This window comes from Mus caroli, chromosome 11 (assembly GCF_900094665.2).
Source record: "Mus caroli chromosome 11, CAROLI_EIJ_v1.1, whole genome shotgun sequence".
NCBI classification, from domain to species: domain Eukaryota; kingdom Metazoa; phylum Chordata; class Mammalia; order Rodentia; family Muridae; genus Mus; species Mus caroli.
This window is the reverse complement of record NC_034580.1, coordinates 117,110,261-117,134,205: the sequence shown is the minus strand read 5'-3', so window position 1 is coordinate 117,134,205 and position 23,945 is coordinate 117,110,261. Positions and strand designations below refer to the sequence as shown.

The 23,945-nt window shown below is 48.8% G+C and overlaps 3 protein-coding genes across 7 annotated transcripts in view; 2 read left to right on the top strand and 1 right to left on the bottom strand.

The window, feature by feature from the left end:
- The first annotated feature begins 1,482 nt into the window (after window positions 1–1,482).
- LOC110304827 (cytochrome b-245 chaperone 1) lies at window positions 1,483–8,384 on the top strand. 5 transcript variants are annotated; one of them, XM_029483709.1, is made up of 8 exons: window positions 1,498–1,731; window positions 1,912–2,023; window positions 2,318–2,460; window positions 3,457–3,498; window positions 3,911–3,984; window positions 5,089–5,185; window positions 6,288–6,432; window positions 6,737–8,384. In XM_029483709.1, the coding sequence occupies exons 2-8, from the start codon at window positions 1,947–1,949 to the stop codon at window positions 6,855–6,857; spliced, it is 699 nt and encodes a 232-aa protein (XP_029339569.1). In that variant the 5' UTR covers window positions 1,498–1,731; window positions 1,912–1,946; the 3' UTR covers window positions 6,858–8,384. The 5 variants fall into 5 exon arrangements, with proteins under 5 accessions (XP_021032103.1, XP_029339571.1, XP_021032104.1 ...); XM_021176444.1 differs by lacking the exon at window positions 1,912–2,023 and having other exon boundaries at window positions 1,483–1,731; XM_029483711.1 differs by lacking the exon at window positions 1,912–2,023 and having other exon boundaries at window positions 1,483–1,751.
- Window positions 8,316–23,901, bottom strand: Hexd (hexosaminidase D). Its single transcript, XM_021176441.1, has 13 exons — window positions 23,480–23,901; window positions 22,426–22,562; window positions 18,982–19,091; window positions 15,996–16,083; window positions 15,449–15,613; window positions 13,672–13,855; window positions 12,784–12,855; window positions 12,205–12,400; window positions 10,996–11,078; window positions 9,802–9,880; window positions 9,623–9,724; window positions 9,369–9,458; window positions 8,316–8,759 (listed from the first exon to the last, which is right to left on the bottom strand). Exons 2-13 carry the CDS (start codon window positions 22,507–22,509, stop codon window positions 8,552–8,554), a joined length of 1,461 nt encoding a protein of 486 aa, XP_021032100.1. The 5' UTR covers window positions 22,510–22,562; window positions 23,480–23,901; the 3' UTR covers window positions 8,316–8,551.
- Window positions 23,755–23,945, top strand: part of Ogfod3 (2-oxoglutarate and iron dependent oxygenase domain containing 3) — a 29,796-nt gene continuing 29,605 nt past the window's right edge. Inside the window, exon 1 of the mRNA XM_021175985.2 lies at window positions 23,755–23,845. Within this exon, the coding sequence (XP_021031644.1) occupies window positions 23,772–23,845 (74 nt within the window). The 5' untranslated portion in view covers window positions 23,755–23,771. The remainder of the gene's footprint in view (window positions 23,846–23,945) is intronic.

The following is a 23,945-nucleotide window of genomic DNA, read 5'->3' as shown; positions in this document are numbered from 1 at the left end:
GATGCCCTCTTCTGGTGTGTCTGAAGACAGCTACAGTGTATTCCTATACATAAAATAAATAAGTAAATATTAGAGAGAGACCGCCTCATCCAGTTTTCTCAGTATATACTGTAACTATAAATTGACAAAACTTCAAGGGTTATGCTGTGTACTTTTATAAAGTCATTATAAAATTAGGAAACCCATAACAAGTAGATCTAAAGAGAACGGTAAAGTAATGGAAATCTCTGCTCCAGCATTCCGTCCTAGCACCCACAGATCACCGTAGGTGTGTTGGAGGCAACTACAAAATAGGAACATGTGATCCAGGTTTTATGTCACTAGTTATTGTGTGTTAGGTCTGAAAGAAACCAGGGACAAATGGCTAACTGAGGTACCTATTGACCATCAAAGTAGATGATGGCCAAGCTCTCAGCAAGTACCAGTAACAGAGTCCTGACTCCTCAGTTCTTGCCCACTACGCTAGACCTCTCTAGCCCTGCCCCTGCTCAAGCCCCTGCCCCTGCCTTGCCTTCCCTTCCCTTCCCTTCCCTTCCCTTCCCTCCCCTCCCCTTCCCTTCTTCTCTTCCTTCCAACTTCTCTTTGCCTATAAAACCCAGACATCGTGACTACGTGCTGACATCTGTCATCGTGACTACGTGCTGTCTGCCCTCTTGGTCTTTGGTCTCCCTCTCTCTTCTCTTCATCTCTTACTCTGCCCCTCTCTTTCCTCTCATGGCTCTATTCTGCTGGACATGTTCAACCAGACGCTTCCATATGCTCCTGACTGCGCTTTCCCTCACATTTACAATAAGAACCTCGTCAACAATACCTAGGAGTGGCCATGTCCCCACTTTCATTTATTGTGCATCTTTTTCTTTTCTTTTTTCTTTTTTTCTTTTTTTTTTTGATTTTTCCAGACAGGGTTTTTCTGTGTAGCCCTGGCTGTCCTGGAACTCACTCTGTAGACCAGGCTGGCCTCGAACTCAGAAATCTGCCTGCCTCTACCTCCCGAGTGCTGGGATTAAAGCGCCCGGTTTATTGTGCATCTTTTGTTAGATTGACCTCGGGTAGTCAGTCCATGTTTGCTATACCTCAGGATCTGGTGAATATGACCTCTCATCATTTCCTGAAAATTACAGATCTAGCCAGGAGGCGGTGGCACACGCCTTTAATCCCAGCATTCGGGAGGCAGAAGCATGCAGATCCCTCTGAATTCCAGGCCAGCCAGAGCTACACAGAGAAACCTTGTCTGGAAAACCCCCCAAATACCCCCCCAAACAAACAAAAAAAACCCAATCCAGATCCACACACTCCTCGGGCTTCTAAACCACGCCCATATGCTGCTTAAGTAGGAAACCTCCTTGAATGACATCTTCCTTGGTTGGCCAAGGGGTTAAATTCAGGTGCCCTACCTGTCCGGGTTCCCAGGAGTGTGAAGCACAAAGGCACAACCCCGGACTGCGTAATCACTCAGTCTCCACCCCTGGGAGGTTCCCACCCAGCTCTTATCCCGGAAGTCCGCGGAACAGAAGTCCGGAAGTTCGAGGGGCTGTTCTCTCCCACTCATTCTCCTAAACGACCCTCGTTGTCCGCATAGGTGCGTGTCCTGCAACTTTTCCGGTTCCGACCCGCCGTGCCCTGTGCGGGTCATCGCTTACGGATCTGGACCGGGCGCAAGGCAAATTGAGCAAGCCGGGCGTGTGCACCGGAGGAGGAGCCAGCGGAACGGGCCGCTAGTGGAGCTTGTTGGTAACTGAAGCCAGAGGGAGGCAAGTTATGTGCCTAACTAGGATTCTTGAGGATGTAGGGTATGAAGCTTGATTGCCCCTGGGAATTCAAGGAGCCACTCAGAACTGGGGCCTTGGGTGTTAATCTCCAGACGTCCTGCCGCAGTGTCCCATTAATTCGGTGCATTTGGGCCATTGTTAGGTAGTCTGGCGTCAATAACAGGGATCTGACAGCTTATGACTGTAGAGACTCATACACGATGGTACTTTCACTTCCCGTTCTTGGTGGGAAGAGTTGTTTCTGGAAGATTCGGGTAAGGTGCCGGAAGCCTGAGTTGTGTGTGTGTGTCGGGGCGGGGGAAAGGGAGGGGGCTTACTAATGGAACAACTTAAAGATGAGGGTTCAGTCAAGAAAAGGGTTCACAAGACTGGGGCTTGGAAGTGAGTTCAGACCAACACCAAATTTGTGAGCTGTGTGGCCCTGATGCCCATACATAATTGTGAGTTGAGGTGGGCTCATTAGAGAAAGGTGTTCGGGGTCTGCTGTGGACCTTCCCCTGGCCTCCTGACTGGACTAATGAGGTGCTGCCTATGTGCACTGGTTGCAGGCTTCAGTTGTGTTTTTCCAAGCCTGGTCGGCTGTGCAGTGGAGCCCAGGTTCCAAGAATGTATATGCAGGTGGAGACACGCACCAGCACCCGCCTCCATCTGAAGAGGGCTCCAGGCATCCGGTCTTGGTCCCTGCTGGTCGGTAAGGCTTCCCAATCCCCGCCCCCCCCAAATCTAAAAAGCGACATAAACAGCTTCTTTGTGTTCTATTAGAGGTTCTCAATACAAGGCCTTGATAAAGCATGTTTCATTAACCCTCAGGGTGCCTTTTCTTTCAGATGGCATGCAGGACCGACCCCCTTGCATGCTAGGCACACTCTAACACTGAGATGCCATCCCAGCCTATCTGCTTTTTATGAGGTCACTATAGTTTTCCTTCTGTGTGACAGGTGATCATGGGTTCCCATCTTTCCTCTTCCCTGGCTCAGACCTCTTCATAAGAGCACTTAGCCTCTTCCTCCATCGCTGCCTGTCAGAAGGCTCTTGTATCTCAGGGACAGGTGCACTTGTGTTGGCTGGGCGGTACAGTCTGAGGTGAGGCACTAGCTGTGGCTTCAGCAGCATCTCTGCAGTCTGTCCTTATGATATACACATGCTCTTCTGCGTGTTATGCTCAGGTGTTGTTATAATTCTGTAAGTAGTCTTCATCACTCATCGAATGTAAGCAATACCTACCTCAGGGTCATGTGTGCATTTGTCATTTGTTTGCAGACAAGTCTGGTGAATGCCATGATGGGATATCTTGCTTTTTATTTCATTTTATTTTTAAATTATGTGTGTATGTATATGGGGGTTCTATGCAGGTACATAGAGGTGCCTGTGGAATCCAGAAGAGCATTAGCTCTCTTGGAGCTGAAGTTGCATGAGGTTGCGATGGCCTGACATGGGTGCTGGTGCTGAGTACTGAACTGGGTCCTCTGCAAAAGTAGTATATACTCTTAATCAGTAAGCCCTCTTTTCCAGTCCCCTTGTCCTCTGTTTTGAAACAAACTTCTTAGCTGGCTCACCAACTCTGTACTAGGTAGCCTCTACCTGTTGTCCCTGAACAAGCTGTGCTACCACGAGACAGCTATAGCACTGTGAAGAAATGGGTCTTCTCTTGGCTAGTTAACAAGGTACTCTCTCCCTCTCTCTACAGGAATATTATCCACTGGCCTGGCTGCTGCCTATTACAGTGGAGGTAAAGTATGCTCTCCCCTTCAGCTTCCTTGCACTTGGAAATGAACAAAAAGCAGTCTTGGTGTGTGTGGCTTTGGGGTGGCCTCTGCCTTGCCTTGTGTGGGAGATGATCCCAGGCCATGTCTTGTATCTTAAATCTCTTCCTGTGTTACAAAGTCCTCTTGGAAAGCTCTTTAGCATTTGCCTGTCACCTTGCAGGGAGGATGTGTCCCATCTCCATGGCAAGGCTATATCAATCTACCCATCCTCTAGGTGGAATTAGGCACAGTTTGGGGTGTACGTAGCTCCGGTGACAGAAGCACATTCCCTAAGCCTCTAATCTGAGCCAAAAGAAAGGTTGGGCTGGGGAGGACCACCTATGGACATCACCTTGGCTCCTGTAGCTAATGAGCTGATATACTGTCTGCTTGCAGATAGTCTGGGCTGGAAGCTCTTCTATGTCACAGGCTGCCTATTTGTGGCTGTACAGAACTTGGAAGACTGGGAGGTAAGATGGAACAGTAGGACCCTTCCCATTCAGAAGCACCCGCCCCAGCTCAGAGGCATTCAGTTACCTGGACTCAGCCCTTCCCTTGATTTTGCTTGTAAACATCTCTGGACTTTTCTTTTTTTTTTAAAGATTTATTTATTTATTATATGTAAGTACACTGTAGCTGTCTTCAGACACTCCAGGAGAGGGCGCCAGATCTCGTTACGGATGGTTGTTAGCCACCATGTGGTTGCTGGGATTTGAACTCTGGACCTTTGGAAGAGCAGTCGGGTGCTCTTACCCACTGAGCCATCTCACCAGCCCCATCTCTGGACTTTTCTACAAAAGCTACTCACAACAGTTTTCACTAAGGTTCTATGTAGTGTGTTTTGTTTTGTTGCAGGCTTGCCTTAAACTCAAAAGAAAGCCTATTGCCTCAACCTTCTGATGGGCATAAAGCACCCCACTTGGCACACAGTAGCCTCCCCCCCCCCCCCCCGGGTTGTTACAACAAGTCTGTATGTCCCTTGGCTGGGCTGGCTCCACAGGGCAGGGACCTGTGAGAACATTCTGCTCATTCAGTTAGATTAGCTCTCAGGCTTTGAAGTTTAAGGGTTGGGGGCTTCCTCTGACCACCCAGGTCATCACTGTACACCTAACAATGGCAGACAGAAATCTGAGCCTGGGGAAAGTCAGGTGGTACCTTTTGGGGACACCCCCTTCCCTTAGTCTTGGACTTCTCAGAATTCTTGAAGCTGCCTGGCCTGGGCTTCTGCTTTTTGCTTAATGGCCTCATTACCATCCTGTCCTTTTGTTCTTTTATTTACCCAATACTTAGGGTTGAACCTGGGGCCTCATACCTGCTGGGCAAGATTCCCCAGCCTGGTCTTGCTCTCAGGAAGAGAGAAGAGCACCCGTTCTATCTGCTTTCTCTCATGTGTCCCTTACTCACAGGAGTACAAGAGGTCAGGCACAGAAGGTGGCTCTGGAAGAGTCCTGGAGACTTTGGGTTTCCACCTGGGCAAATTGCGTATTTGTACCAGTGTGGGTGGGGCTAATACCTCAGCATAAGCTCGGCCCTCTCCCTGGAGTTCTGTGTGCTTAGCATATATTGGTTTGCAGGAGGCCATTTTCAACAAGAACACTGGGAAGGTCATCTTAAAAACATTCAGCCTCTACAAGAAGCTGCTGACTCTTCTCAGAGCGGGCCACGATCAAGGTAAGATGTGGGGACCTACAGCTTGGTGAGGCCTGGATGGCTTGGGTCCAAGTCCAACTGCTCAAGGAATGAGGGTCCCCAGACATATCCTGGCTTGCAGGGATAGATCCAGGCAGATATTTTGCATACTTCAGGACTTAGCCTGTCAGGAAGAATGGAAACTCCTTGGCAGCTCCTAGTTGGGTAAGGGTAACAAGATGTTACTGTGCCAGGTAGACTAGCAGGGAGCCATCCTAGTCTTCAGGAACCACTTGGCCTTTCTCGATTATCCTGTACCTGGTTGTCAGCTTTGCTAGTCCTGCAGTGAGATGGTCAGAGGATCCCTGCAACCCTTGGATCTCTGGGTTTGGGAGGTAGCCTTTTTGTGAGGTATCAGGTTCTCATAGGTCTCTTCCCTATGTATCCAGCCCAGCTATTGTGCATTTCAAACATGGAAGTAAACTGTGTGTTGTGTGCATGCACAAGCCCCTCAGTGGGCTTTTAACATGAAGAGTTAAGCTACGAGGCGTTCAGGTCTCTAGCTTATGTGGAGTGCTGGCAGTGTATAGCTGAAAGTGGCATAGATGAAGACCAGAGCTGGTTTGTGGGGTGTGAGTTGAACTTCCCCTTAGGCAGCTTGTTGGAAGCCTGGCACATCTGAGAGCCAGTCCCCACAGGCTCCAAGCCCCATGGCCATCCCCCATGTCACTGTGACAGTGAGATGAGATAGGTTTCCCAGTGGCTCTTGGGAATGCAGTATCAGCCATGCATTAGTTAAGCAATGGTTTTTCTGTGCACAGAACTAACTGGCAGAGCTACCCCACTGGAGCCAGACAGGTTTTCTAGCCTTAGGTAAAATCAGGCAAAGAAGATATCATGAAGATGGCAGCTTGGGCTTAGGGATCCATCCCTGTTGTAGGAATGCTCAGGAAAGCCAGCATCTGCCTGGAACTACAGCTGTAGGGTTCTCCTGAGCATCCTTATCCACAAGTTATACTGGGTCCATCGTCCTGAATGTGGACGAGCCAATGCTTTTGTCATCAATGCTCCTCCCACTGTTCAGTGGGCTGTCCTGCGCACAGCATAGGGTGGATTGCTCATCAGCAAACCTTTCTGTCCCCAGTGGTGGTTCTGTTGAAAGACATCCAGGATGTGAATGTGGAGGAGGAAAAGGTCCGTTACTTTGGGAAGGGCTACATGGTGGTGCTCCGGTTTGCAACAGGCTTCTCCCACCCTCTCACTCAGAGTGCAGTCATGGGCCGACGCAGGTAGGAGTGGTATGGAGCAAGACTGGATATCTGTCCCTTAGTGTTTCCCAGGGCAGCAGAGAAGTTAGATGTTGTAGACAGGGTATGGGGCTGTGCTTAGGAGCAGCTTTGCCATAGCTTCTATGGGGGGAGGCATCAGAACAGGGTTGGGGGTCTGGTGAAAATAGGACCAAGGCCAGAGATACTGAGCCTATTTGGGACCCCTGGGGGTTTTGTAGGTGTATCATAGGGGGTGAGACAGTGTGGGTCTTTTGTGGTGTGGTGTGGAACTGCAAGGTGACCTGCTTTCTTGATGATGGCCTAGTGATGTGGAAGCCATTGCCAAACTCATCACTAGCTTCTTGGAGCTGCACCGCCTGGAGAGCCCCTCAGAACGGTCACAGAGCAGCGACAGTGAACCTGATGGCCCTGGTGGCCAGAGTTGACAGTGTGGACTGGCTGCAGGTAAATGCCACCCACTTCTGATGCATCTCCAACCGACTTGACAATTGTAAGGGTACAGACAGACCTTGGGCACCTGCCTGTGGCTCCTTGGGCAGTTCTACTACAGGCCACCTGCCTTTTGCTTGTTTATGCTTCTACACTTTGCAGAACCTTGGGCTAGACCTCTGCCACAACCCAGAAAGGTTGTATCTATCAGGATGCAGGGTGTGGATGCTACATCTTAGGGGGGGCAAGGTCTCAGAAATGAGTGCCTTCTCCAGAGTTACACTGTAGCTCTGGGTTGGGCAGCACAGCCTGGTCTGGATGAGCTCACATGAGGGCAATCTGAAGCAGAAAATGCCAAGCTCTCTTCAGCATAGGCCTAGTGCCTGCCTTGGAGATGCCTTGCCACTCTAGGCTACTGTAAGCAAGACTCCATTCCTAGTGAGCGAGACACCCACATGCACGTGGGCGGACCCACTCCTATGCACAGTGATGTTTGCTCTCTCTGACCATCCCTCAAGATGGACACTCTCGGTGGTCAGGGGCTTCCCTGAAGGCAACTCTGGATGCTGGACACCTGGCCACAGGACTCTCAGAGGAATCAGAGTGCTGCTGACTACCCAGCTCCTTCTTAGACCTTGTGTCTGAGAGCCCAGCAGTGTTGGAGCCCAGCTGTCAGGAATGGAAGGCTCTCCCAACCCAGCCTGGGAAGAAGGTGCTAGCAGAGGAAAGGTCACCTCTTCTGGCATCCTGCAGCCTTTGAGACCTGGGGGATCCCTTACAGAAACAGTCTTAGTCTTTCGAGCCTTGAAAAGACCTGAAGAAAACAGGCATGTGGAGACACAGCCCAATAAATCCCAGTGTTGAGAACTACAGCGGGAAGAATGTTCAAGGCCAGCCTGGGCCATGGCCTCTTCTAAGAAAAGTTGGTACCAACCACTAATGGTCCTTTTCTGCTCTTCTAGTCTCCTTCTGAGTGGACTCAAGTTGCTCAAAAGTACATTGTTTACTAAGTTCCCAGCCTGGCCTCTAGGCCTAGAAGCTGTGGCTCTCTGGTCTAACACAGCTCCTCGAAGCCTCATACCCATACCTCATCAGGCAGAACTAGGGAATTGAAGAGTTACATAGACGAAGGCCTTGAGGCCACTGTACCTAAGCTGAGCATGGTAGTTAGGCAAGAACTATGAACAGGTCTTCTGAAGTGACAGCCACTAGTCCTGACTTGGGGAATATGGTCCCTTAAACATGCCAAAGTGAGCTTTTTAAGTGGTTAAGTTAGAGATTTCTCTCCCCAGATGAAACGTGAAGTATAGCTTGTTGGGTTTTGGCTTGTTGCCTATAGGCTCTTAAGGTACTTTAGACAAGAGAGGAAGGTGTCTTAGGTGCTGTCATAGACTCACTTCTGGGTGACAGCATTCAATTTTCTATGGTGGTAAAAAGCTGATTAGAGTTTCTGCTGGTGGGACTTCCACTTCTACTTGTCTTTTTATTTTAGAAGTAATAAAGCTCTACATGCAACTTGCAAATGTGCCTTTCTGTTTTCTGCTTTGCCCAAAGTTACTGTTCATACAGTTGGAGAGCCTGTCTGCACAGGTGTCCAGAGCTCAGCAGGAAGAGCACAGGCTCCACATGGCTGGGCTACTGAGACAGAAATCTTGGTGGTGTCTAGGCTGACATACAGGGCCCCAGCCTCTCAGGGGTTCTGCCCTGTGTCCCAGCCTGGGCTGGTGGGTGGTGGCTGTCGGGCAGCTGCCTCACCCAGGTCCTGCAGCAGATCCTGCAGTCGCTGCAGACTCGGGAGCACATTCTCCTCCAGCCACTCCTCTATGGTGTCCGGGTAGAAGGCCGGCTGCAGGGCCGCCTCCAACTGCTGCACGAGGTTGTTCCACCTGCTTAGAAGGCTGGGGGAGACAGCAGCCATTTGACTTGAGTGTGCCTGCTGAGACTCAAGGTTACATAGCTACACCCATATCCTCAGTCCCTGGAGCTGGTACTATTCCATGCCTCTGTGTAACATTGGGACAAAAATAAATGGTCACATTTCAACAATCAAAAGCACACCACTGCCTGGCAGTTTTTCTCACAACCATGAACGGGACACACTATTGGCAGCATGTTACACTCAGTACAATTGTACTCTTATTACCTAGCTTAGAGTCTTGAACTAAGAGAGGACAGTGCAGGCAGCCTGGGACTCCAGCCACAGGACATGTTACCAGGTTGTACCAGGAAATGACAGGGCCAGCATGGACCCCAGGTGGCCTGATTCCAAAGATGAGGTCAGCCTGGGCATGTGGTTGATACTGTCTTAGGCCAGGAACCACTTAGATTCTTGCTAATATTAGGGGACATGTTACTAAGCAGTAGCCTATCCGTTCATCCAAGATCTACAGCTGCAGGACCTGTCTTGCCTTAACACTGATAACCATGGTCATTGCTACTGTGTGTGTCCGTAAAGGGGACAAGGTGTTCCAGGGGCTGAACACCTGGGAAGATATGATGGTGGCTACCTGAGTGCCTCCGGCTGTATGTGCTGGATCATAACTGGGTGAACAAGCTTCCGCCTGCGATGGTAGGGGCTGAACCAGCCAGTGACATACCTGGAGCAAATCCAGACAGTGTCAGTGGAGCCAGGGTGGTTTGGAGATAACTGGGGGTATGGGGGGTGGGGGTGGCTGGCTTAAGAATCTGGTGGAAATTTTTAGAAGTCTTTCTAGAAAAGTCTTTGTGAAGAACAGTGCCAGGAGATGTGGGAGCCACTTACCTGTTCCTTTCCAGAAGCGTGTCCACAGAGCTGCGCAAGTGGAGACTAATTTGTGTGACGAGGGCATGGATGTCACTTCCAGGGAAGGAGCCAGCTCCCTCACTGCCAGAAAGTCACACTGAGAACAGTGGTCCCCAGGGGGCGTGGGAGGGCAGGAATGTCAGGGATCGTGGGATTACCTTACAGTATCCGCTATCTCCAGGCTTGAAACCCCAAGGAAGCGTTCCGCTCTCAGCCTAACATCCTCAGCAAAGCCTCCTGAAACCGTCCACAGGCAGAAGTGCTCAGAGAGAACCCCTCACCTTTGAGTGCTATGGGCAAAAGGCACAGCATCTTGGGGAGCCCCAGGCAGGCCAGGTGGCTGCTTTCCAGTGAACATATGAAAGGTATCTGTTCTAGATGGTTGTAGCAGCACAATCTGCAGGAGCCCCTGGCCTCACCACACAGTCCATGCACAAGTGTCCAGGCTCAGAGGCGGAGTAGTCTAGAGCACCTGAAACAGGATGTGAGACAGGACACACACACCTCCCAGTCAGCACAAAAGGCTGTCTCAGGAAGCCACTGACAGAGGGTTCCTGGCTCTGCACTGAGGGGTCTGGGTTCCAGCATAATCACTCTTCAAAAACAGGAAGAGCTAAAGCCAACACTATTAACATCAGTGCCTCTTCAGTGCTGAGGGCTGGCTGTGCTTATTGTTCCCTTGTTTTTCTACACACTCTAGACACTTTACACTTTTCTTCCAGGGGGAAGAAAGCTAAATAAAGTAAGACCACTTCCACATCTCTCCTGCAGGCCACAGCTGCTAACTGCTTTGGGGACCCTTCTTTACATGTGGACATCCTTTGAGTGAGGCTGCATGGGCTACCACTCTGAGCAGTGCCACTTTCTGCAACCAGTTGTTTCCTCAGGTTATCTGGGTGTAGGAGCACTGGGATAAAGGCTCCTGCAGCAGTGGGGCACCCAGTCCTGGAGAGTCTTCAGAACACTTAAGCAGCAAAAGAATCTGCATCTGCACCTAAAGCATGAGTTAGTTTGTTTGTTTCTTTCTTTCTGTCTTTCTTTCTGTCTGTCTGTCTGTCTATCTGTCTCTCTTTTTCTCTTTCTCTCTCTCTTTTTTTTTTTTTTTTTTTTTTTTTTAGTTTTTTGAGACAGGTGCTGGGATTAAAGGTGTGCACCACACAACTGCCAGCTAAGCATGAACTTCTTATATACGTACGTTCTCTGAATCTGTGGGGTATGTCCTTCTAACTTCCCCAACTACCTGAGGCTCAGGCTGGGGATTTGGGTACAGGCAATCCTGGACCAGCTGATATTTAAGCAAGTGGGCAGACTAGAAACATGAGGGCTGGCTAGAACTGTCGGATGGGACATACCATGTACAAGTGACTGTAGGCAGGCAGCCAGGGATGGGATCCCCACCGGAAGCAGCTCACACAGCACAGAGAAGTGGTCGTACCTATGTCCAGGAGAAGACTATTCAGCTCTACAGCCCATAACCGCTTCAGCCTGATGAGGATGCCTGATTTGGGGTACCCTCTCTTATGTTTTGAGGGGTTCCTAGACTAGGAACCACTGTGGGCAAACTGGTGTATCAGGATTTCCAAAGTGGGTTTCAAGTCATGGGGATTTTGCATTAGGTTGGCAATAATGCCCTGGGGAGGAGCCTGTACAGGGGAAATGGGCTCTGAGCACCTGGGCGCTCTCCACAGTGGATGCTTGATGTGGAGCTCCTGTAGAGCCTTTTCCTGTACAGTCCGCCTCCGAGAGGCCTCTTCTGTGGCCTGTATCCCATCTATTCATTTCATGCTTTTCCACAAGGCTCCAGGTTAGAGTGGGCATCAGATCTCTCCAGGTCTGGGCAGAGAGCCTCTACCTGGCCTGGCCTGTTTCTTCAGCCATGGGGCTAGAGAGATGCTCCTCACCTGAGGTAGATGGAGGCTGACAGATGGGCCAGCACCACTGGTCATTAGTTTTCTTTTCCCTCTGTGAGTCTCTAGTCACTATCCAATGCATAGAAAGGGTTTCACTCTCTGTGAGAGTCTTGGTTTAACTCACACCTCAATATATTCTACCGGAATGGCAAATGCTTGGTAAGTCTTCAATGAGCCACCTAGAATCATCTCTGAGGCCAACCACTGAAAGCATGAGCAACTCCTACTGAAAGCACAAGCAACTCCTATAACCAACTAGCCAGCCTCAGTTGGCTGAGCACCCTGCTCTGCAGTCACATTTTAGAACCTGTGAAGGCCCCAGGGGGACATCTTTCCAGCTCTTCCTGGTGGACTTGGCCAGAACCACAGACTGGGTTCATCCTATTTTTCAAAGCATATGACATCCTAAAAGAGCTGGGACTAATCTTCACGCCCTGCTACACATGAGACATATGTGTAGCACACAGTATCACACATGGAACATGCAGACCCCAGAGGCTGCATGCTTGTGGCTCGACCACTAAATTGTCTTCTCAGTGGAGTTAATGAGGCAAACACAGAGGCATGGAGAACATGATTTGGGAAGACGAGCTGCCATGTTGGATGACAGGAACTCTTCCTCACTTCCTACCCCAGCCTCTGAGAGCTTACCTCTGCCAGCCCGTCAGGATGATTCCTTGTAGAGCATCCCTTGGTCCACTGCCTGCCACCTGCAGCCACAACTCATGGTTTCTGATGTGGTGCTCAACAGGGGGCAGAGCCTGACTAGCTCCTGTGGCCCCCTTGAAGGCACTGGCAGCCCACAGCCTCTGGAAGCCACACTCCCGGTACTTTCCTACGAGTAAAACTAGGCAAGAAAGCAAGCAGATGAGCATCTCTCACAGAGAGTCCCTGCCTACACAGCCTAACCAGAGCAGCTGAGAGCCACGCCTCATCTAGCAGAGAGGAGACACCAACCATTCCCACAATGCTTGTGGTTTATCATTCATTACGAATAAACACTTCAGGAAGAGCTGGAAAGGACCTGGGATGATCTGCAGCCAGCAGGGGATTCCATGCCAGGACAGGGGGCTTTGCATAGCCTTTCTGTTCCATGCTGGAAAAGCTAGGCTAATGTGGTGCCCACATATCCAGGCTAAATAGTTCAGGTTACAGGGTTATGGAAGACTGGGAAACAGTCATGCAGGTACGTGTACCATGAGGAATGTATTGTGAGCAACCCGTACTGACCTTTGCCGTGGACATCCAGGTCAGCTCCATAGTCCCAGAGGACAGGCTCCACCAGTTGAGGCACCCCAGATGCTGCCAACAGAGCAAGGCTGTGAGTGTGGTAAGGCCCACTCAGGTCACACTCCTGCTTCTCAACGTATTTGTTTTGATATAGGGGTCTCAGTTTGTCGCCCAGGCTGGACCTGAACTCCAATCCTCCTATCTCAGCCTCCTAAGTACTGAGATTATACCGTGTGCCATCATGCTCTTCCCTGGCACATTCCTTTAATGTTAAGGTTATGTTAAACATGAACCATCTCCTCAGGTCTGGTGGGTTTTAAGTACAGCTTGCAGCTGTGTTTCTGTGTTTTGGGCCAGAAACATCAGAGCTACAAATGATGTTTGTAGCTGCCTGCTTTTGTGAGGAGGGATTCCTAAACTCTTCTCCAAGCTGCCTGCCTTGCTGCCTCGGGGCCCTGGAGTACATCTCTAACTCATTAACATAAAACATATACTGGCCTCACAGAACATAGGCACAGCTGGCCCTGGATCTCTGCACTGGACCTCAGGGTTCAGTGGAGCTAGGCAATGCGTCTAAGTGTCAATCTCCCAGGCTGTGGAAGGTACTCTCAGCTTTCATCTCCAGGCTTTGGGCCAGTGTGGCAGCTTCAAGGCTGGCCACAGAGTACACATAGGACTAAAGCTATCAGAAGCACTGGACATGCCAATGGCCCCTCTGGGCCTGTCAGTAGCCACGCCAATTTCTGCTCACACTCCTGCAAGGCTGTACAGTGATTTAAAGGACAGAACCCAGCACTTTCACTAGAGCATACATTAAGACCCAAGGCCTCTGGAACTTGAGGTCTTAGGCAGCCACATAGAACCCCCATCCACACAGGCCCTGCCAACCTTTTAGCTGTTCCTGAGGGATGTCCCGTAGCATGTCATCCCACACCAAGGGTGTTACGCCAGGGTGCTGGGTCAGCACATGGCTGGCTACTGCCTGCATGTGGCTCAGGCACAATTTCGCATGGCTGTTCTGTTCCTGCTGTAGCCACTGTTTTGAGGTTTCCCCCTCACCCAAGTAGTAGACCTAGGAGGAAGAAACAGGATGGGATTGCATCTGGTGCCATCCTTAGGACTACAGGGTTCACACCTGTCCTAAATCTTGGGGTGGCTGCAAGAACAGAGGAAACTAGAAAGAAACTTAGCTTCCTTGGTTTCCACGGGAAGACTGCCTTTCTTAGACTGGATTCACTTAGGGCTTCTTTGGGTTCAAAGCAGCTTTGCTGAGGTGACTAAGAGGCAGACGACCTTGTTAACTGACTGAGGAGTAGGTGCTGGGAATTGAACCCAGGTCCTCTGGAAGAGTAGTCAATGCTCATAACTGCTGAGCCACCTCTCCAGCAGCCACTCTCTCCCCCATCCCTCTTTGAGACAGGATTTCATGTAGCCTCGGCAGGATTGTAATTCCCTATGCTATAAAGTCTGCTGGGATACAGGTATGTATAATCACATCTTACTTTCAGATTTCCTTAGTTTGAGATACCAGGGCCCAAGATGACCTAGAACTAACTCATTATGTAGTAGCCCAGCTGGTCTCAGGTTTGTGACACTTCTCTCCACAATCCTCCAAGTGCTACAATTACAGGGGTCAGCCACCATATCGAACTCTGATTTACTTTTAAAACTGGAAACCTCAAGGTGGAATGTCTACAAACCCAGGCAGAAGAAGCCTTTGTCTCGTAGCCTAGCCCAGCCCTGCCCACATATCTGGAATCAAGCCAGAGAAGCAGAGAAATAGAGGCTAGCCATTGGGTGGGCTTGGTAAGAGGGATGATAGCCCAGATGCCCCAGAGGAACACTTCTCCCAAATAGTGCTTCAAGATCCAAGCATAACAGCACTTTTTCCTGTCAACACCTCAAACTGCACGCCTTTGGCTACGACTGTCTGAAAGAGCGTGCATTTGCTCATGGCTAGGGCTGGCTCTGTTCCGTAGGAGAAGGAGGTAAAGAGGTCTATCCCCTGGATGATAGTATCATCAGGTATACAGGATACCTTACTTGGGCTCTGCAGGACTGCCCTCTGCCACTCAACGCTCCTCTCCAGAGATGGCATCTCCCTAAATAGGCCCAGCTCCTCGGCAATCTCTGCCTTTGTTCTTTAGTATGTGGACTATTTCCTTTTTAAAAGAATCCATGGTGACACAGGCCTATAGTTCTAGTGTTTGGCAGGATGAGACAGAAGGACCAAGAGTTCAAACCAGCCTGGGGGATGTAATGGCAATGTAGCTCAAATTTTATTTTATTTTTTTGGGTGATTTTCTGAGCAAAAATTTTTAAATTAAGTTAAACCAAACCAAATCAAAAGAAAACAAACAGGGCTGGAGAGATTGCTCCGTGGCTCAGAGCACTAGAAGTTCTTCCAGAGGATGCAGGTTTGATTCTCAGCACTTACTAGGTGGCTCACAACCACCTGTAACTGCAGTCCCACATGATCATGACCCCCTCTTCTGACCCCTGAGGGTGTTACTTGTCATCCCACACCAACTGTACACAGGCACACATGCAGGCAAAATACCCATACACATAAAATAAGTAAATAAATAAATATAAAAAGAAAAGAAAGAAGCCATAATGTGGTACGCGATTGTGCAGAAAAGCAGCCTCAGACCTTGTCACTCACCTCGTCACAGCCAATGTGGAGCCACCGGACATCCCTGTGTAGCTCCAGAATTTGATCGATCATAGCTTGTACCAAGGCCAGGGACTCAGCCTCGTGAGGGTTCAGGGTGTTGGGGAAGAGAGCCACTTCACGGAGATGTGCAAAGGCTGCATGCTTTAGCACAAACTAAGAACAGAGACAGAAGCTGGTCCTTTGGTTTTTTTCCTTTACATTTTATTTTGGAGGAGTGAATGAAGCTGCATCCTACAAGCCATTAAATCAATACCATGTTTGCCTCTCGGTTGTCTGTCTTACATATGAGAAATAATTTTGGATACTGGTAAAAAGACATAACAAAAAATGGAAGGTTTCCTTCCTTCCCAGTGAAGCTGCTTTGACCAAGAGTTGTGCTCTCTGGCTGCTTACAGATTGACGCTGCAGAGAACAGGAGTTCAGGCAGCATTGAGCTGCTGCCTACCCCTGTCAGGCCCTGTTGCCCCGCACTGGAGCCCAGGCCCAGTCTCTGAACCTCACATTCATACCAGTAACTGTCACTCCTCCTACTCACCTCCATGTGTCCGAATGTCTGCACCAAGGGGATAACTTCCAGCTCACTGAGTCTGGCCAGGTGCAGGATCTCTGTAACCTCGGAGGGGCTGAGGTAATAAGAGTACACAGAGGCTTGTGTCAGCCTGGTGCATGTGCAGGCGCGATGGAGGGCCGGGATGCCCAGAGCCAAGCCTCCTTTTAGCATGGTGATCATGCTCCTGCCTGAGCCATCCATGTGCTGGTATTATAGGCAGTTACCACCATGCCTAACTAAAGAACCAGCAAGGACCATATCTACACTCCCCTGACCTGCCTGTGTATGTTAGGTAAGCACTCTATCACTGAGCTATATCCCCAGCTTCATTGATTCAGCAGCTAACATGATACTGCATAGTTGTTTTAATCTCGATTTCTCTTTTTTAAAAAAGATTTATTTATTTTTATGAGTACACTGTAGCTGTCTTTAGACACACCAGAAGAAGGCATCAAATCTCATTACAGATGGCTGTGAGCCACCATGTGATTGCTGGGAATTAAACTCAGGACCTCTGCAAGAGCAGTCAGTGCTCTTAACCGCTGAGTCACCTCTTCAGTCCCCTTAATCTTGATTTCTATGAGAGGGTTAGTATCTTCCCACTTGCTTATGCATCCCAAGGTTAAAATCAAACTATGAGGAGCTGGGGAGATTATTCAGTGGTTGAAATACCTGTTGCATAAGCAAGAGAGCTAGAGTTCAGATTCCTAGATCCCAGGTAAATGCTGGGCAGGCCTGGTGGCCTAGCTCTATTTCCAGTGCTCAGAAGGCACAGACGGGGGATACCAGAGGAAGGTGGCTTGCCAGAGTAGCCTAAATGCTGTGGTCTGGATTCAACCAAAGATGCTGATTCAGTTAAATAAAGTAGAGAGTGATAAAGACTTGGATGTCAACTGCAGGCTTCCACATGTACTCATAAGCATGTGCACCCATACATACACATGCACACCCACACACATGTGAACACACACACACACACACACACACCCCACAAGGACCCCCACGCCAAAAAAACCAAACCAAAAAAACCAAACCGCAACCCAGTCCCAGCTGCCCCATGACTACTTACTCTTCCTTGTAGGGTCAGAATAGATATTTACTTTCTCTCTTAAATGTTTCCTGATTACCTTTAATGTACATGTTTTATTTAAAAATATGTTCTGCTGGGCGGTGGTAGCACACGCCTTTAATCCCAGCACTTGGGAGGCAGAGGCAGGCGGATTTCTGAGTTCAAGGCCAGCCTGGTCTACAGAGTAAGTTTCAGGACAGCCAGGGCTATACAGAGAAACCCTGTCTTGAAAAAGCCAAAAAAATTAAAAATTAAAAAAATAAAAATATGTTCTACATATGTGTGTGTACCAAGTGTATGTATGTGTACCACGTGTATGTGTGTGCCATATGTATGCATGTGTACCATGTGTATGTATGTGTACCACGTGTATGCAGGAACCTGAGGAGGTCAGCCAAGGGCCCTGGCTGTCCTGGACCTGGAGTTGCAGGTGGTTGNGAGCCACTATGTGAGTACTGGGAACCAAACCCAGGTCTTCTGTAAAAGCAGAAGTGCTCCACAACACAAAGAAATCTCTCGAGCCTCTGCATGCTTCAGTCAGAGCAGAGCAGAGCAGGAGGAAGGGTTGCAGGAGCAGGGAGTGGGGTGAGGGTCAAGGATACCATAGAACATAGCCCACAGAATCAACCATCTAGGGCTGATAGGGACACTGGACCAACAATCAGAGCCTGCATAGGTCTGAGCTATGCCCTCTGCGTTCACGTTATGGTGGTGAAGCTTGGTGTTCTGTGTGACTCCTAACAGTGGGAGCAGGGCTGTCTCTAAGTCTTCTGCCTACTTCTGGGACCTCTTCCCCTCTTGGCTGCCTCGTCCAGCCTTGATGTAAGGGTGTGTGCCTGGTCTTATTCTAACTTGTTATGCCAGGAGGGTTGACATCCCTGAGAGGCCTGTTCTTTTCTGAAGGGAAACGGAAGAGGAGTGGATCTAGGGGAGATAGGAGGTGGGGGTAGGGTTAGGAGGAGAGAAGGGAGGGAAACTGCAGGTGTAATATATGAGGTATAATATATGAGGTGTAATATATGAGGAATAATAAATTTAAAAATTATTTGGGTGTTTTGCCTGCATTTGTCTGTATACACATTTTTAACATGTGAGGTCAGAAGAGAACTGCCTTGTGGGATCTGGGAATGGAACCTGGGTCCTCTGGAAGAGCAGTCAGTGCTTTTATCACCTGAGCCAGCTCTCCAACCATGTTTTATTTTATTTTATTTTATTTTATTTTTTTAAAGATTTATTTATTATATATAAGTACACTGTAGCTGTCTTCAGACACTCCAGAAGAGGGCGCCAGATCTCGTTACGGATGGTTGTGAGCCACCATGTGGTTGCTGGGATTTGAACTTTGGACCTTCGGAAGAGCAGTCGGGTGCTCTTACCCACTGAGCCATCTTACCAGCCCCCATGTTTTATTTTTATAAGTGTTTTAGGTTTGTTTGTTTGTTTGGATTTTGAGAAAGGGTTTCTCTGTGTAGCTCTAGGTGTCCTGGAAATTGATTCTGTGGACCAGGCTGACCTCAGAATCAGAGATCCACCTGGGATTAAAGACATGAGCCACCGTGGCCAGGCCAGGCTTGTCTGTTTTTGAGACAGGATTTCAATCTGCAGCCCAAGGTGGCCTTTGACTTTCAATAATCATCCTGTTGTTAAAAGCCTCCCAAATGCTGGGATCATAGGTGTGAGCCACCACACGTGGCTACATGTCTTAATTTGATAACCAAATTTTACACACACACACACACACACACACAAATGTATACATATATACATGCACTTAGGAAGGCAAAAAGGACTGTAAAATGTTAGTTTCCAATTATCCCATCAATAGTAAGGCCCATGCCTTCCTTGTTGGTGGCCCTCCCCCGCCCCAAACCCCCACTTGGCACCCTCTGCTAGCTTTGATACCTGTATGCATGCTTGGCCCTCAGCAGCCTCAGGTGGCCCTCATAGGGAAACATGTCTTCGTACTCAATGAGGAGGCCATTTGCACCAAGTGCATGGAACAAGGGAAAAACCTGGATAGAGACAGAGGGTGTTGGAAAAGTGGCAATCTGAACACCTCAAGAATCGGAGGAAGTGTGCGCCTTCTCCTTTCTAGGCTTTGGAGAGGGATGGGGTCTGATATTCATATTTCTCTCCTGCAAACTTTAAATCTAGAATGTGAACTTGATGCTTGCATAGGAGTGGCATGTGCCATCGGATAGCAATAAACAACGCTGGTGGCTCAGCTGAGGAGGGAGGACTTGGGCCAGGCCAGAGGGGTCTAACACACAAGAACCCATGTGCCGTAGCATCAGGAACAAACTCACATCATCAGGCTGGCGGTACCTTTCTCCACTAACCACCTTTGCCCGGCTGTTGAGCAGATTTTTAAAGCAGTATCTTGTGCTGATTCTGAGGCAGGGTCTCACTCTGTAGACCTGGCTGGCCTGGAACTCAGAGATTTGCCTGCCTCTGCTTCCCAGCTGTGTACTGTTCTTTTGAGACAGGGTTTGACACTGCACTCCAGTGGAACCCATTTGCCTTCTCCTGTACCAGCCTCTTAAATCCTGTAATTCCAGGATTTGATGTAACCCCAGGATTTGAGAGGCTGATTGTACAGGTTGTACAAGGTTGTACAGCCCTGAGTTACAGCAGGCAGAATTTCATTAGAATTACTGATAGCTTTCCTTTTTTCTTCCCTACTTCCTTCTCCCCGACCCTTTTGGAAAGGAGATGTGTGTATATGTCAAAATAGGGCTCTCTTCACCTACTTCTGCCTCCTGAGTGCTGGAATTAAAGCAACATGCATGACCACCTGGCATTTGTACTGCATTTTAAGGACCTGCACCAAAGATTTAGTACTCCTTTCGGGTCACTGACCCTAGACTTGGCTCCACTACTTAGCCTTGACATACTTATTGATACTACTGTTATACTGCCAACTCGACCACTATATATCAGAAATGATTCTGCTTCTTTAAGATGACTTAAATCAGATGCTTTGGGGTGTGTGTGTGTGCGCTCGCTCGAGAGAGTGTAGGGTATGGAGGCAGAGGACACTTGTGGGAGTAAAGTCTCTTCTTCCACTATGCTGGTTCTGGGGATTAAACTTTTGTCTTTAGGCTTGAGTTCTGCAGGCACCAATTTTGCATCCTTTTGTCTAATCCTCCCAGTTCAGTGTCTTCTGCCTGATTTTAAACCTCTTTCCCAGCTTTCATCATTTATCTCATCTGAGTATCTCACTTTACTCTGTTTCATGGTCCCGTGACATGCTTGTTTCTGTGCTATTAAGACACTATCATCTTTTTTTGCAGTCTCCTTCTATGTTCACGCAGAGTTTAACCATAACCTACATATTATTCACTGAGGTACTAAAGGTTGAACTTACGGCTTCCAAATGTTAGGCAGGCACTCACTACTCTACTAAACCTTATACCTAGTAGTCCTGCTCATTGTAAAGAACAGGCACGTGTGGCTGGGATGGAGACAGGCCTCTGACCAGGCTCTTCTGCTGTTGTTATGAACATTAGGTACTCCATCCCAGTATGGTCCCTGCTGAGGCCACCGTTGGTTTCTGCCTCTTTCCTCCTGGTTATCTGAACATTCTCTTTACTTTCCTCCAATATTTTGTCCTTATGATAAGTCTCTAGTTTCTTTGAGTATTATGGTCCTCCAGAGCCCCCATACTTTTTTTTGCCTCATTTTATACACTCATCGTCAAATTCAAGCCAGTTGAAAACTTCTCCCAATTCTGGACGTGGGTAACATCTATTTGGGAGTATTTTCTACTTCCTTTGGTCACAGCATTGCTACAATTTCCCTTCTCTTTGCTTTATCACCTCCTGCTAAGGTTGCTCTCCCCACACGGGCTTTAGGGTATTGAGATATGACTATACTTATTCCGGTTTTAGAATCTATGGTGATACCTGACACCTAAATCTTACTTTTTTTTCATTAACTAATTAATTAATTGTGTGTATATATGTGTGTCCTAAACACACGTGGAGGTCAGAGGACAATCTACAGGAGCTGCTTCTTGCCCACCATAAGACAAGTCCCTAGAACTCGAACTCAGGTCATTAGGCCTGGTGGCAAACACTTTTACTACTGAGCTATCTTTCCAGCATCCCACTATCACCTCTCATTTTGAGACAAGGTCTCATGTAGTTCAGGATGGTTTTGAATTTGCTGTGGGATTGATGCTAGCCTTGATCTTCTGAACGGCCTGCCACTATATCCCAAGTACTGGGATTACAGATGAGTACACTTTGTTCATGTTGAAGAATGTATTGGGATTCTAGGTCTGTTGTTAGAAATGACTACAAATGACATGGCTTCAAATAACAGGATTTCTTTCATTGTCCTGGAGGCCAGGAGTTCCAGCTGAGGAGTTGGTAGGGCATGCTTTCTCACAAGGTCTCACAGGAGAGTCCTTCCTGACTCTTCTAGCTTCTGGTTCATTAATTTGTGATTGTATCACTTTGCTCCTGTTGTCTCAGGGTGTCCTTGTTTATGTGTTTTCTCAACTTTATGTCTAAAATCTCCTCTTTTCCCAGAGTTTGGATCCCTAACAGTCATATAAAAGCCAGGGATGGTGGTGTGTGCCTGTAACTCTGGCACTGGCAGGGTCAAAAAGAAAAGAAAAAAAGACAGGTAGATTCTGAGCCACCCTGTCTATCTGAAATGGTGAGTTCCAGGTTCAGTGAGAGATTCTGTCTCCTAAATAAATTAAATAAATAAATAAAGTTGTTGACCTCTGATCTTCACATGTACACATGGGAGAGCATACAGTGTGCTCTCCTCCAAACACAGATCCTCAAACATAATCAATCCACAGAAACCCAGAGTGACCTCATCTTAACTGGTCAATTCTCTTTTTTCTTTTCTTTTTTTTTTTTAAAAGATTTATTTATTTATTTTCTGCATAGGAGTACACCATTGCTCTTTTCAGACACACCAAAAGAGGGCATCAGATCCCATTACGGATGGTTGTGAGCCACCATATGGTTGCTGGGAATTGAACTCAGGACCTCTGGAAGAGCAGTCAGTGCAGTTAAACGCTGAGCCATCTCTCCAGCCCCCCGGTCAATTCTCCAAGGACTATTTCCAGGTAAGGTTATATGTACAGGCACCGAAGTGTTAAGACCTGAACTTATCTTTTTGGTGGATGCAATTCAAGCACAGCAAAGAGGCCACAGATCCCTCTGTCTTCTGTGCCACCCTGCAGTCCTGTCTGATTCTGAGGGGAACTGGGAGGATGAAAACCCCATGCTCTGTCACCACCGGGATCCAGAAGGCCTCGAGGCTGTCTCACCAGTGCTCGCTTCCACAGAGTGAAAGGTCATTCAAGGTGAAGGGAGTCCTTACCTCAGAGAGATATGAAACCTTTGGCGGCGCTCCTTTAAGGTCCAAATGAACGAATCTCATCTTAAATGGCGTGGGTGATGACATGCTGGTATTTTTTTGTAAACTCCTATAACAGAGTCTCTGTCTGGGACTTCTTCCTGGTGGAAAGAACTTAAGTTACAAAGAGGAGCAGACACAGCCCTCTCCTTTATTTCCACATTTGAATACAATATTTGTAAATTGCCCTGAGATAGGCATTTATTAACCACTTAATGACCATGTATTTCCTTGTGAGATTATGATGATTTATAGCAAGCATGGCAGTGGCATACACCTGTAACACCTTTCCCACCCCGCCCCCTCCTAAGGAAGGAGGATTAAAGTTTAAGACTTGCCTGGGCTATAAAGGAAGGTCAAGGCTAGACTTTGCAATTTAATAAGACCCAGTCTCCAGACTAATAAGTAAAATAAGGACTAGATTGCTTAGTGGTACAACACTTGTCTAGCATGCAGAAGGCCTTAGGTTCAATTTCTCGTACTGAAAAACAATTAGGGCAGTGGTAATTTGGAGAGATGGTGACTAGCTCCGTGATACAGCACTGGCTGGCTGCTCATTATGCCAGGAGCCCTGGGATCCACCCTGGCTACTGCAAATAATAACAACAATAGCCTGAAAAGGGGATAAACTCTACATATATCAGAACTGACTATACTTTCCATTACAGTTAATTTCTGGAGGACACTGAAACAGTCAAGATATTAGAAACAGTTTTCCTACCTTCTGTAAAATCACAAGCGATTATTAAAAAGAGTTACAGAGTTGTGCATCCAGTTGCATGATTTCACCTGCTCGTTCTGTGCAAGGACTCAAAAGTCCTAGCCTTAGGAACCACACCCCCACCCCCACCCCCACCCCCACGCTCGCCCTCAATCCCCAACCCTGCCGGATCCGCCACTCTCAGGCAGCTCAAAGTCCCTGACAGGCTTCTCAATGCGGGGGGAAAGGAGAGGGCGGCGGCCGTAGGAGATAGATCATCCGGGTCCAGCACAATCGGTGGTTGTGGGCTTGACTCACCCGCGTCGCCGCCGCAGCCCAGCTACGGGAGAAGACAGAATTCCGCAGGTGCTTCAGGGTTGCAGCGCCAAGGGCCGAGAAGGCTCCGCCTTCCCCCACCCCAACCCACCCCACCCCTGCCACCGCTCGGCCTCCGATTGCTCTTGTCTGGCCGTGAGCCGGACCGAGCGCGTCGCTCCCGCGTCCCGACCCCGTTCCCGCCTCGCTTTCGCTGTCGCAGCTATTGCCCCGAGTTTGGTGGCTCTCGTGTCGTAGCTGGCTCTGCGACGGCTGGCACCTCAGCGGTGGCCCGATGGCACCTCAGCGGAGGGGACCACCCAGAATTCCCGAGGGAAGTAGTGCTGCAGAGCGCCGGCGCGCGACCAGGTAGCGGGATCCTTAGGGACCGGGAGGCCGCACGCCACAGCGGGCGGAGCCTGACTGGTGGGGGCGTGGCTACTCCGAGGGCGGGGTCGGAGGGAGGCGG

What these genes read in the sequence shown, in the direction of transcription:
- Hexd (XM_021176441.1), bottom strand. Translation starts at nt 22,509, where the DNA reads ATGTCATCACCCACGCCATTTAAGATGAGATTCGTTCATTTGGACCTT. An exon ending in AGGGCCAAGCATGCATACAG is followed by an intron (nt 16,084 to 18,981) that starts GTATCAAAGCTA and finishes TTATTACCTCAG; the next exon opens with CCCCTCCGAGGTTACAGAGA. An exon ending in GAGATAGCGGATACTGTAAG is followed by an intron (nt 9,725 to 9,801) that starts GTAATCCCACGA and finishes ACTTTCTGGCAG; the next exon opens with TGAGGGAGCTGGCTCCTTCC.
- LOC110304827 (XM_029483709.1), top strand. Translation starts at nt 1,947, where the DNA reads ATGACTGTAGAGACTCATACACGATGGTACTTTCACTTCCCGTTCTTG. An exon ending in GTCTTGGTCCCTGCTGGTCG is followed by an intron (nt 2,461 to 3,456) that starts GTAAGGCTTCCC and finishes CTCTCTCTACAG; the next exon opens with GAATATTATCCACTGGCCTG. An exon ending in CAGAGCGGGCCACGATCAAG is followed by an intron (nt 5,186 to 6,287) that starts GTAAGATGTGGG and finishes TTCTGTCCCCAG; the next exon opens with TGGTGGTTCTGTTGAAAGAC.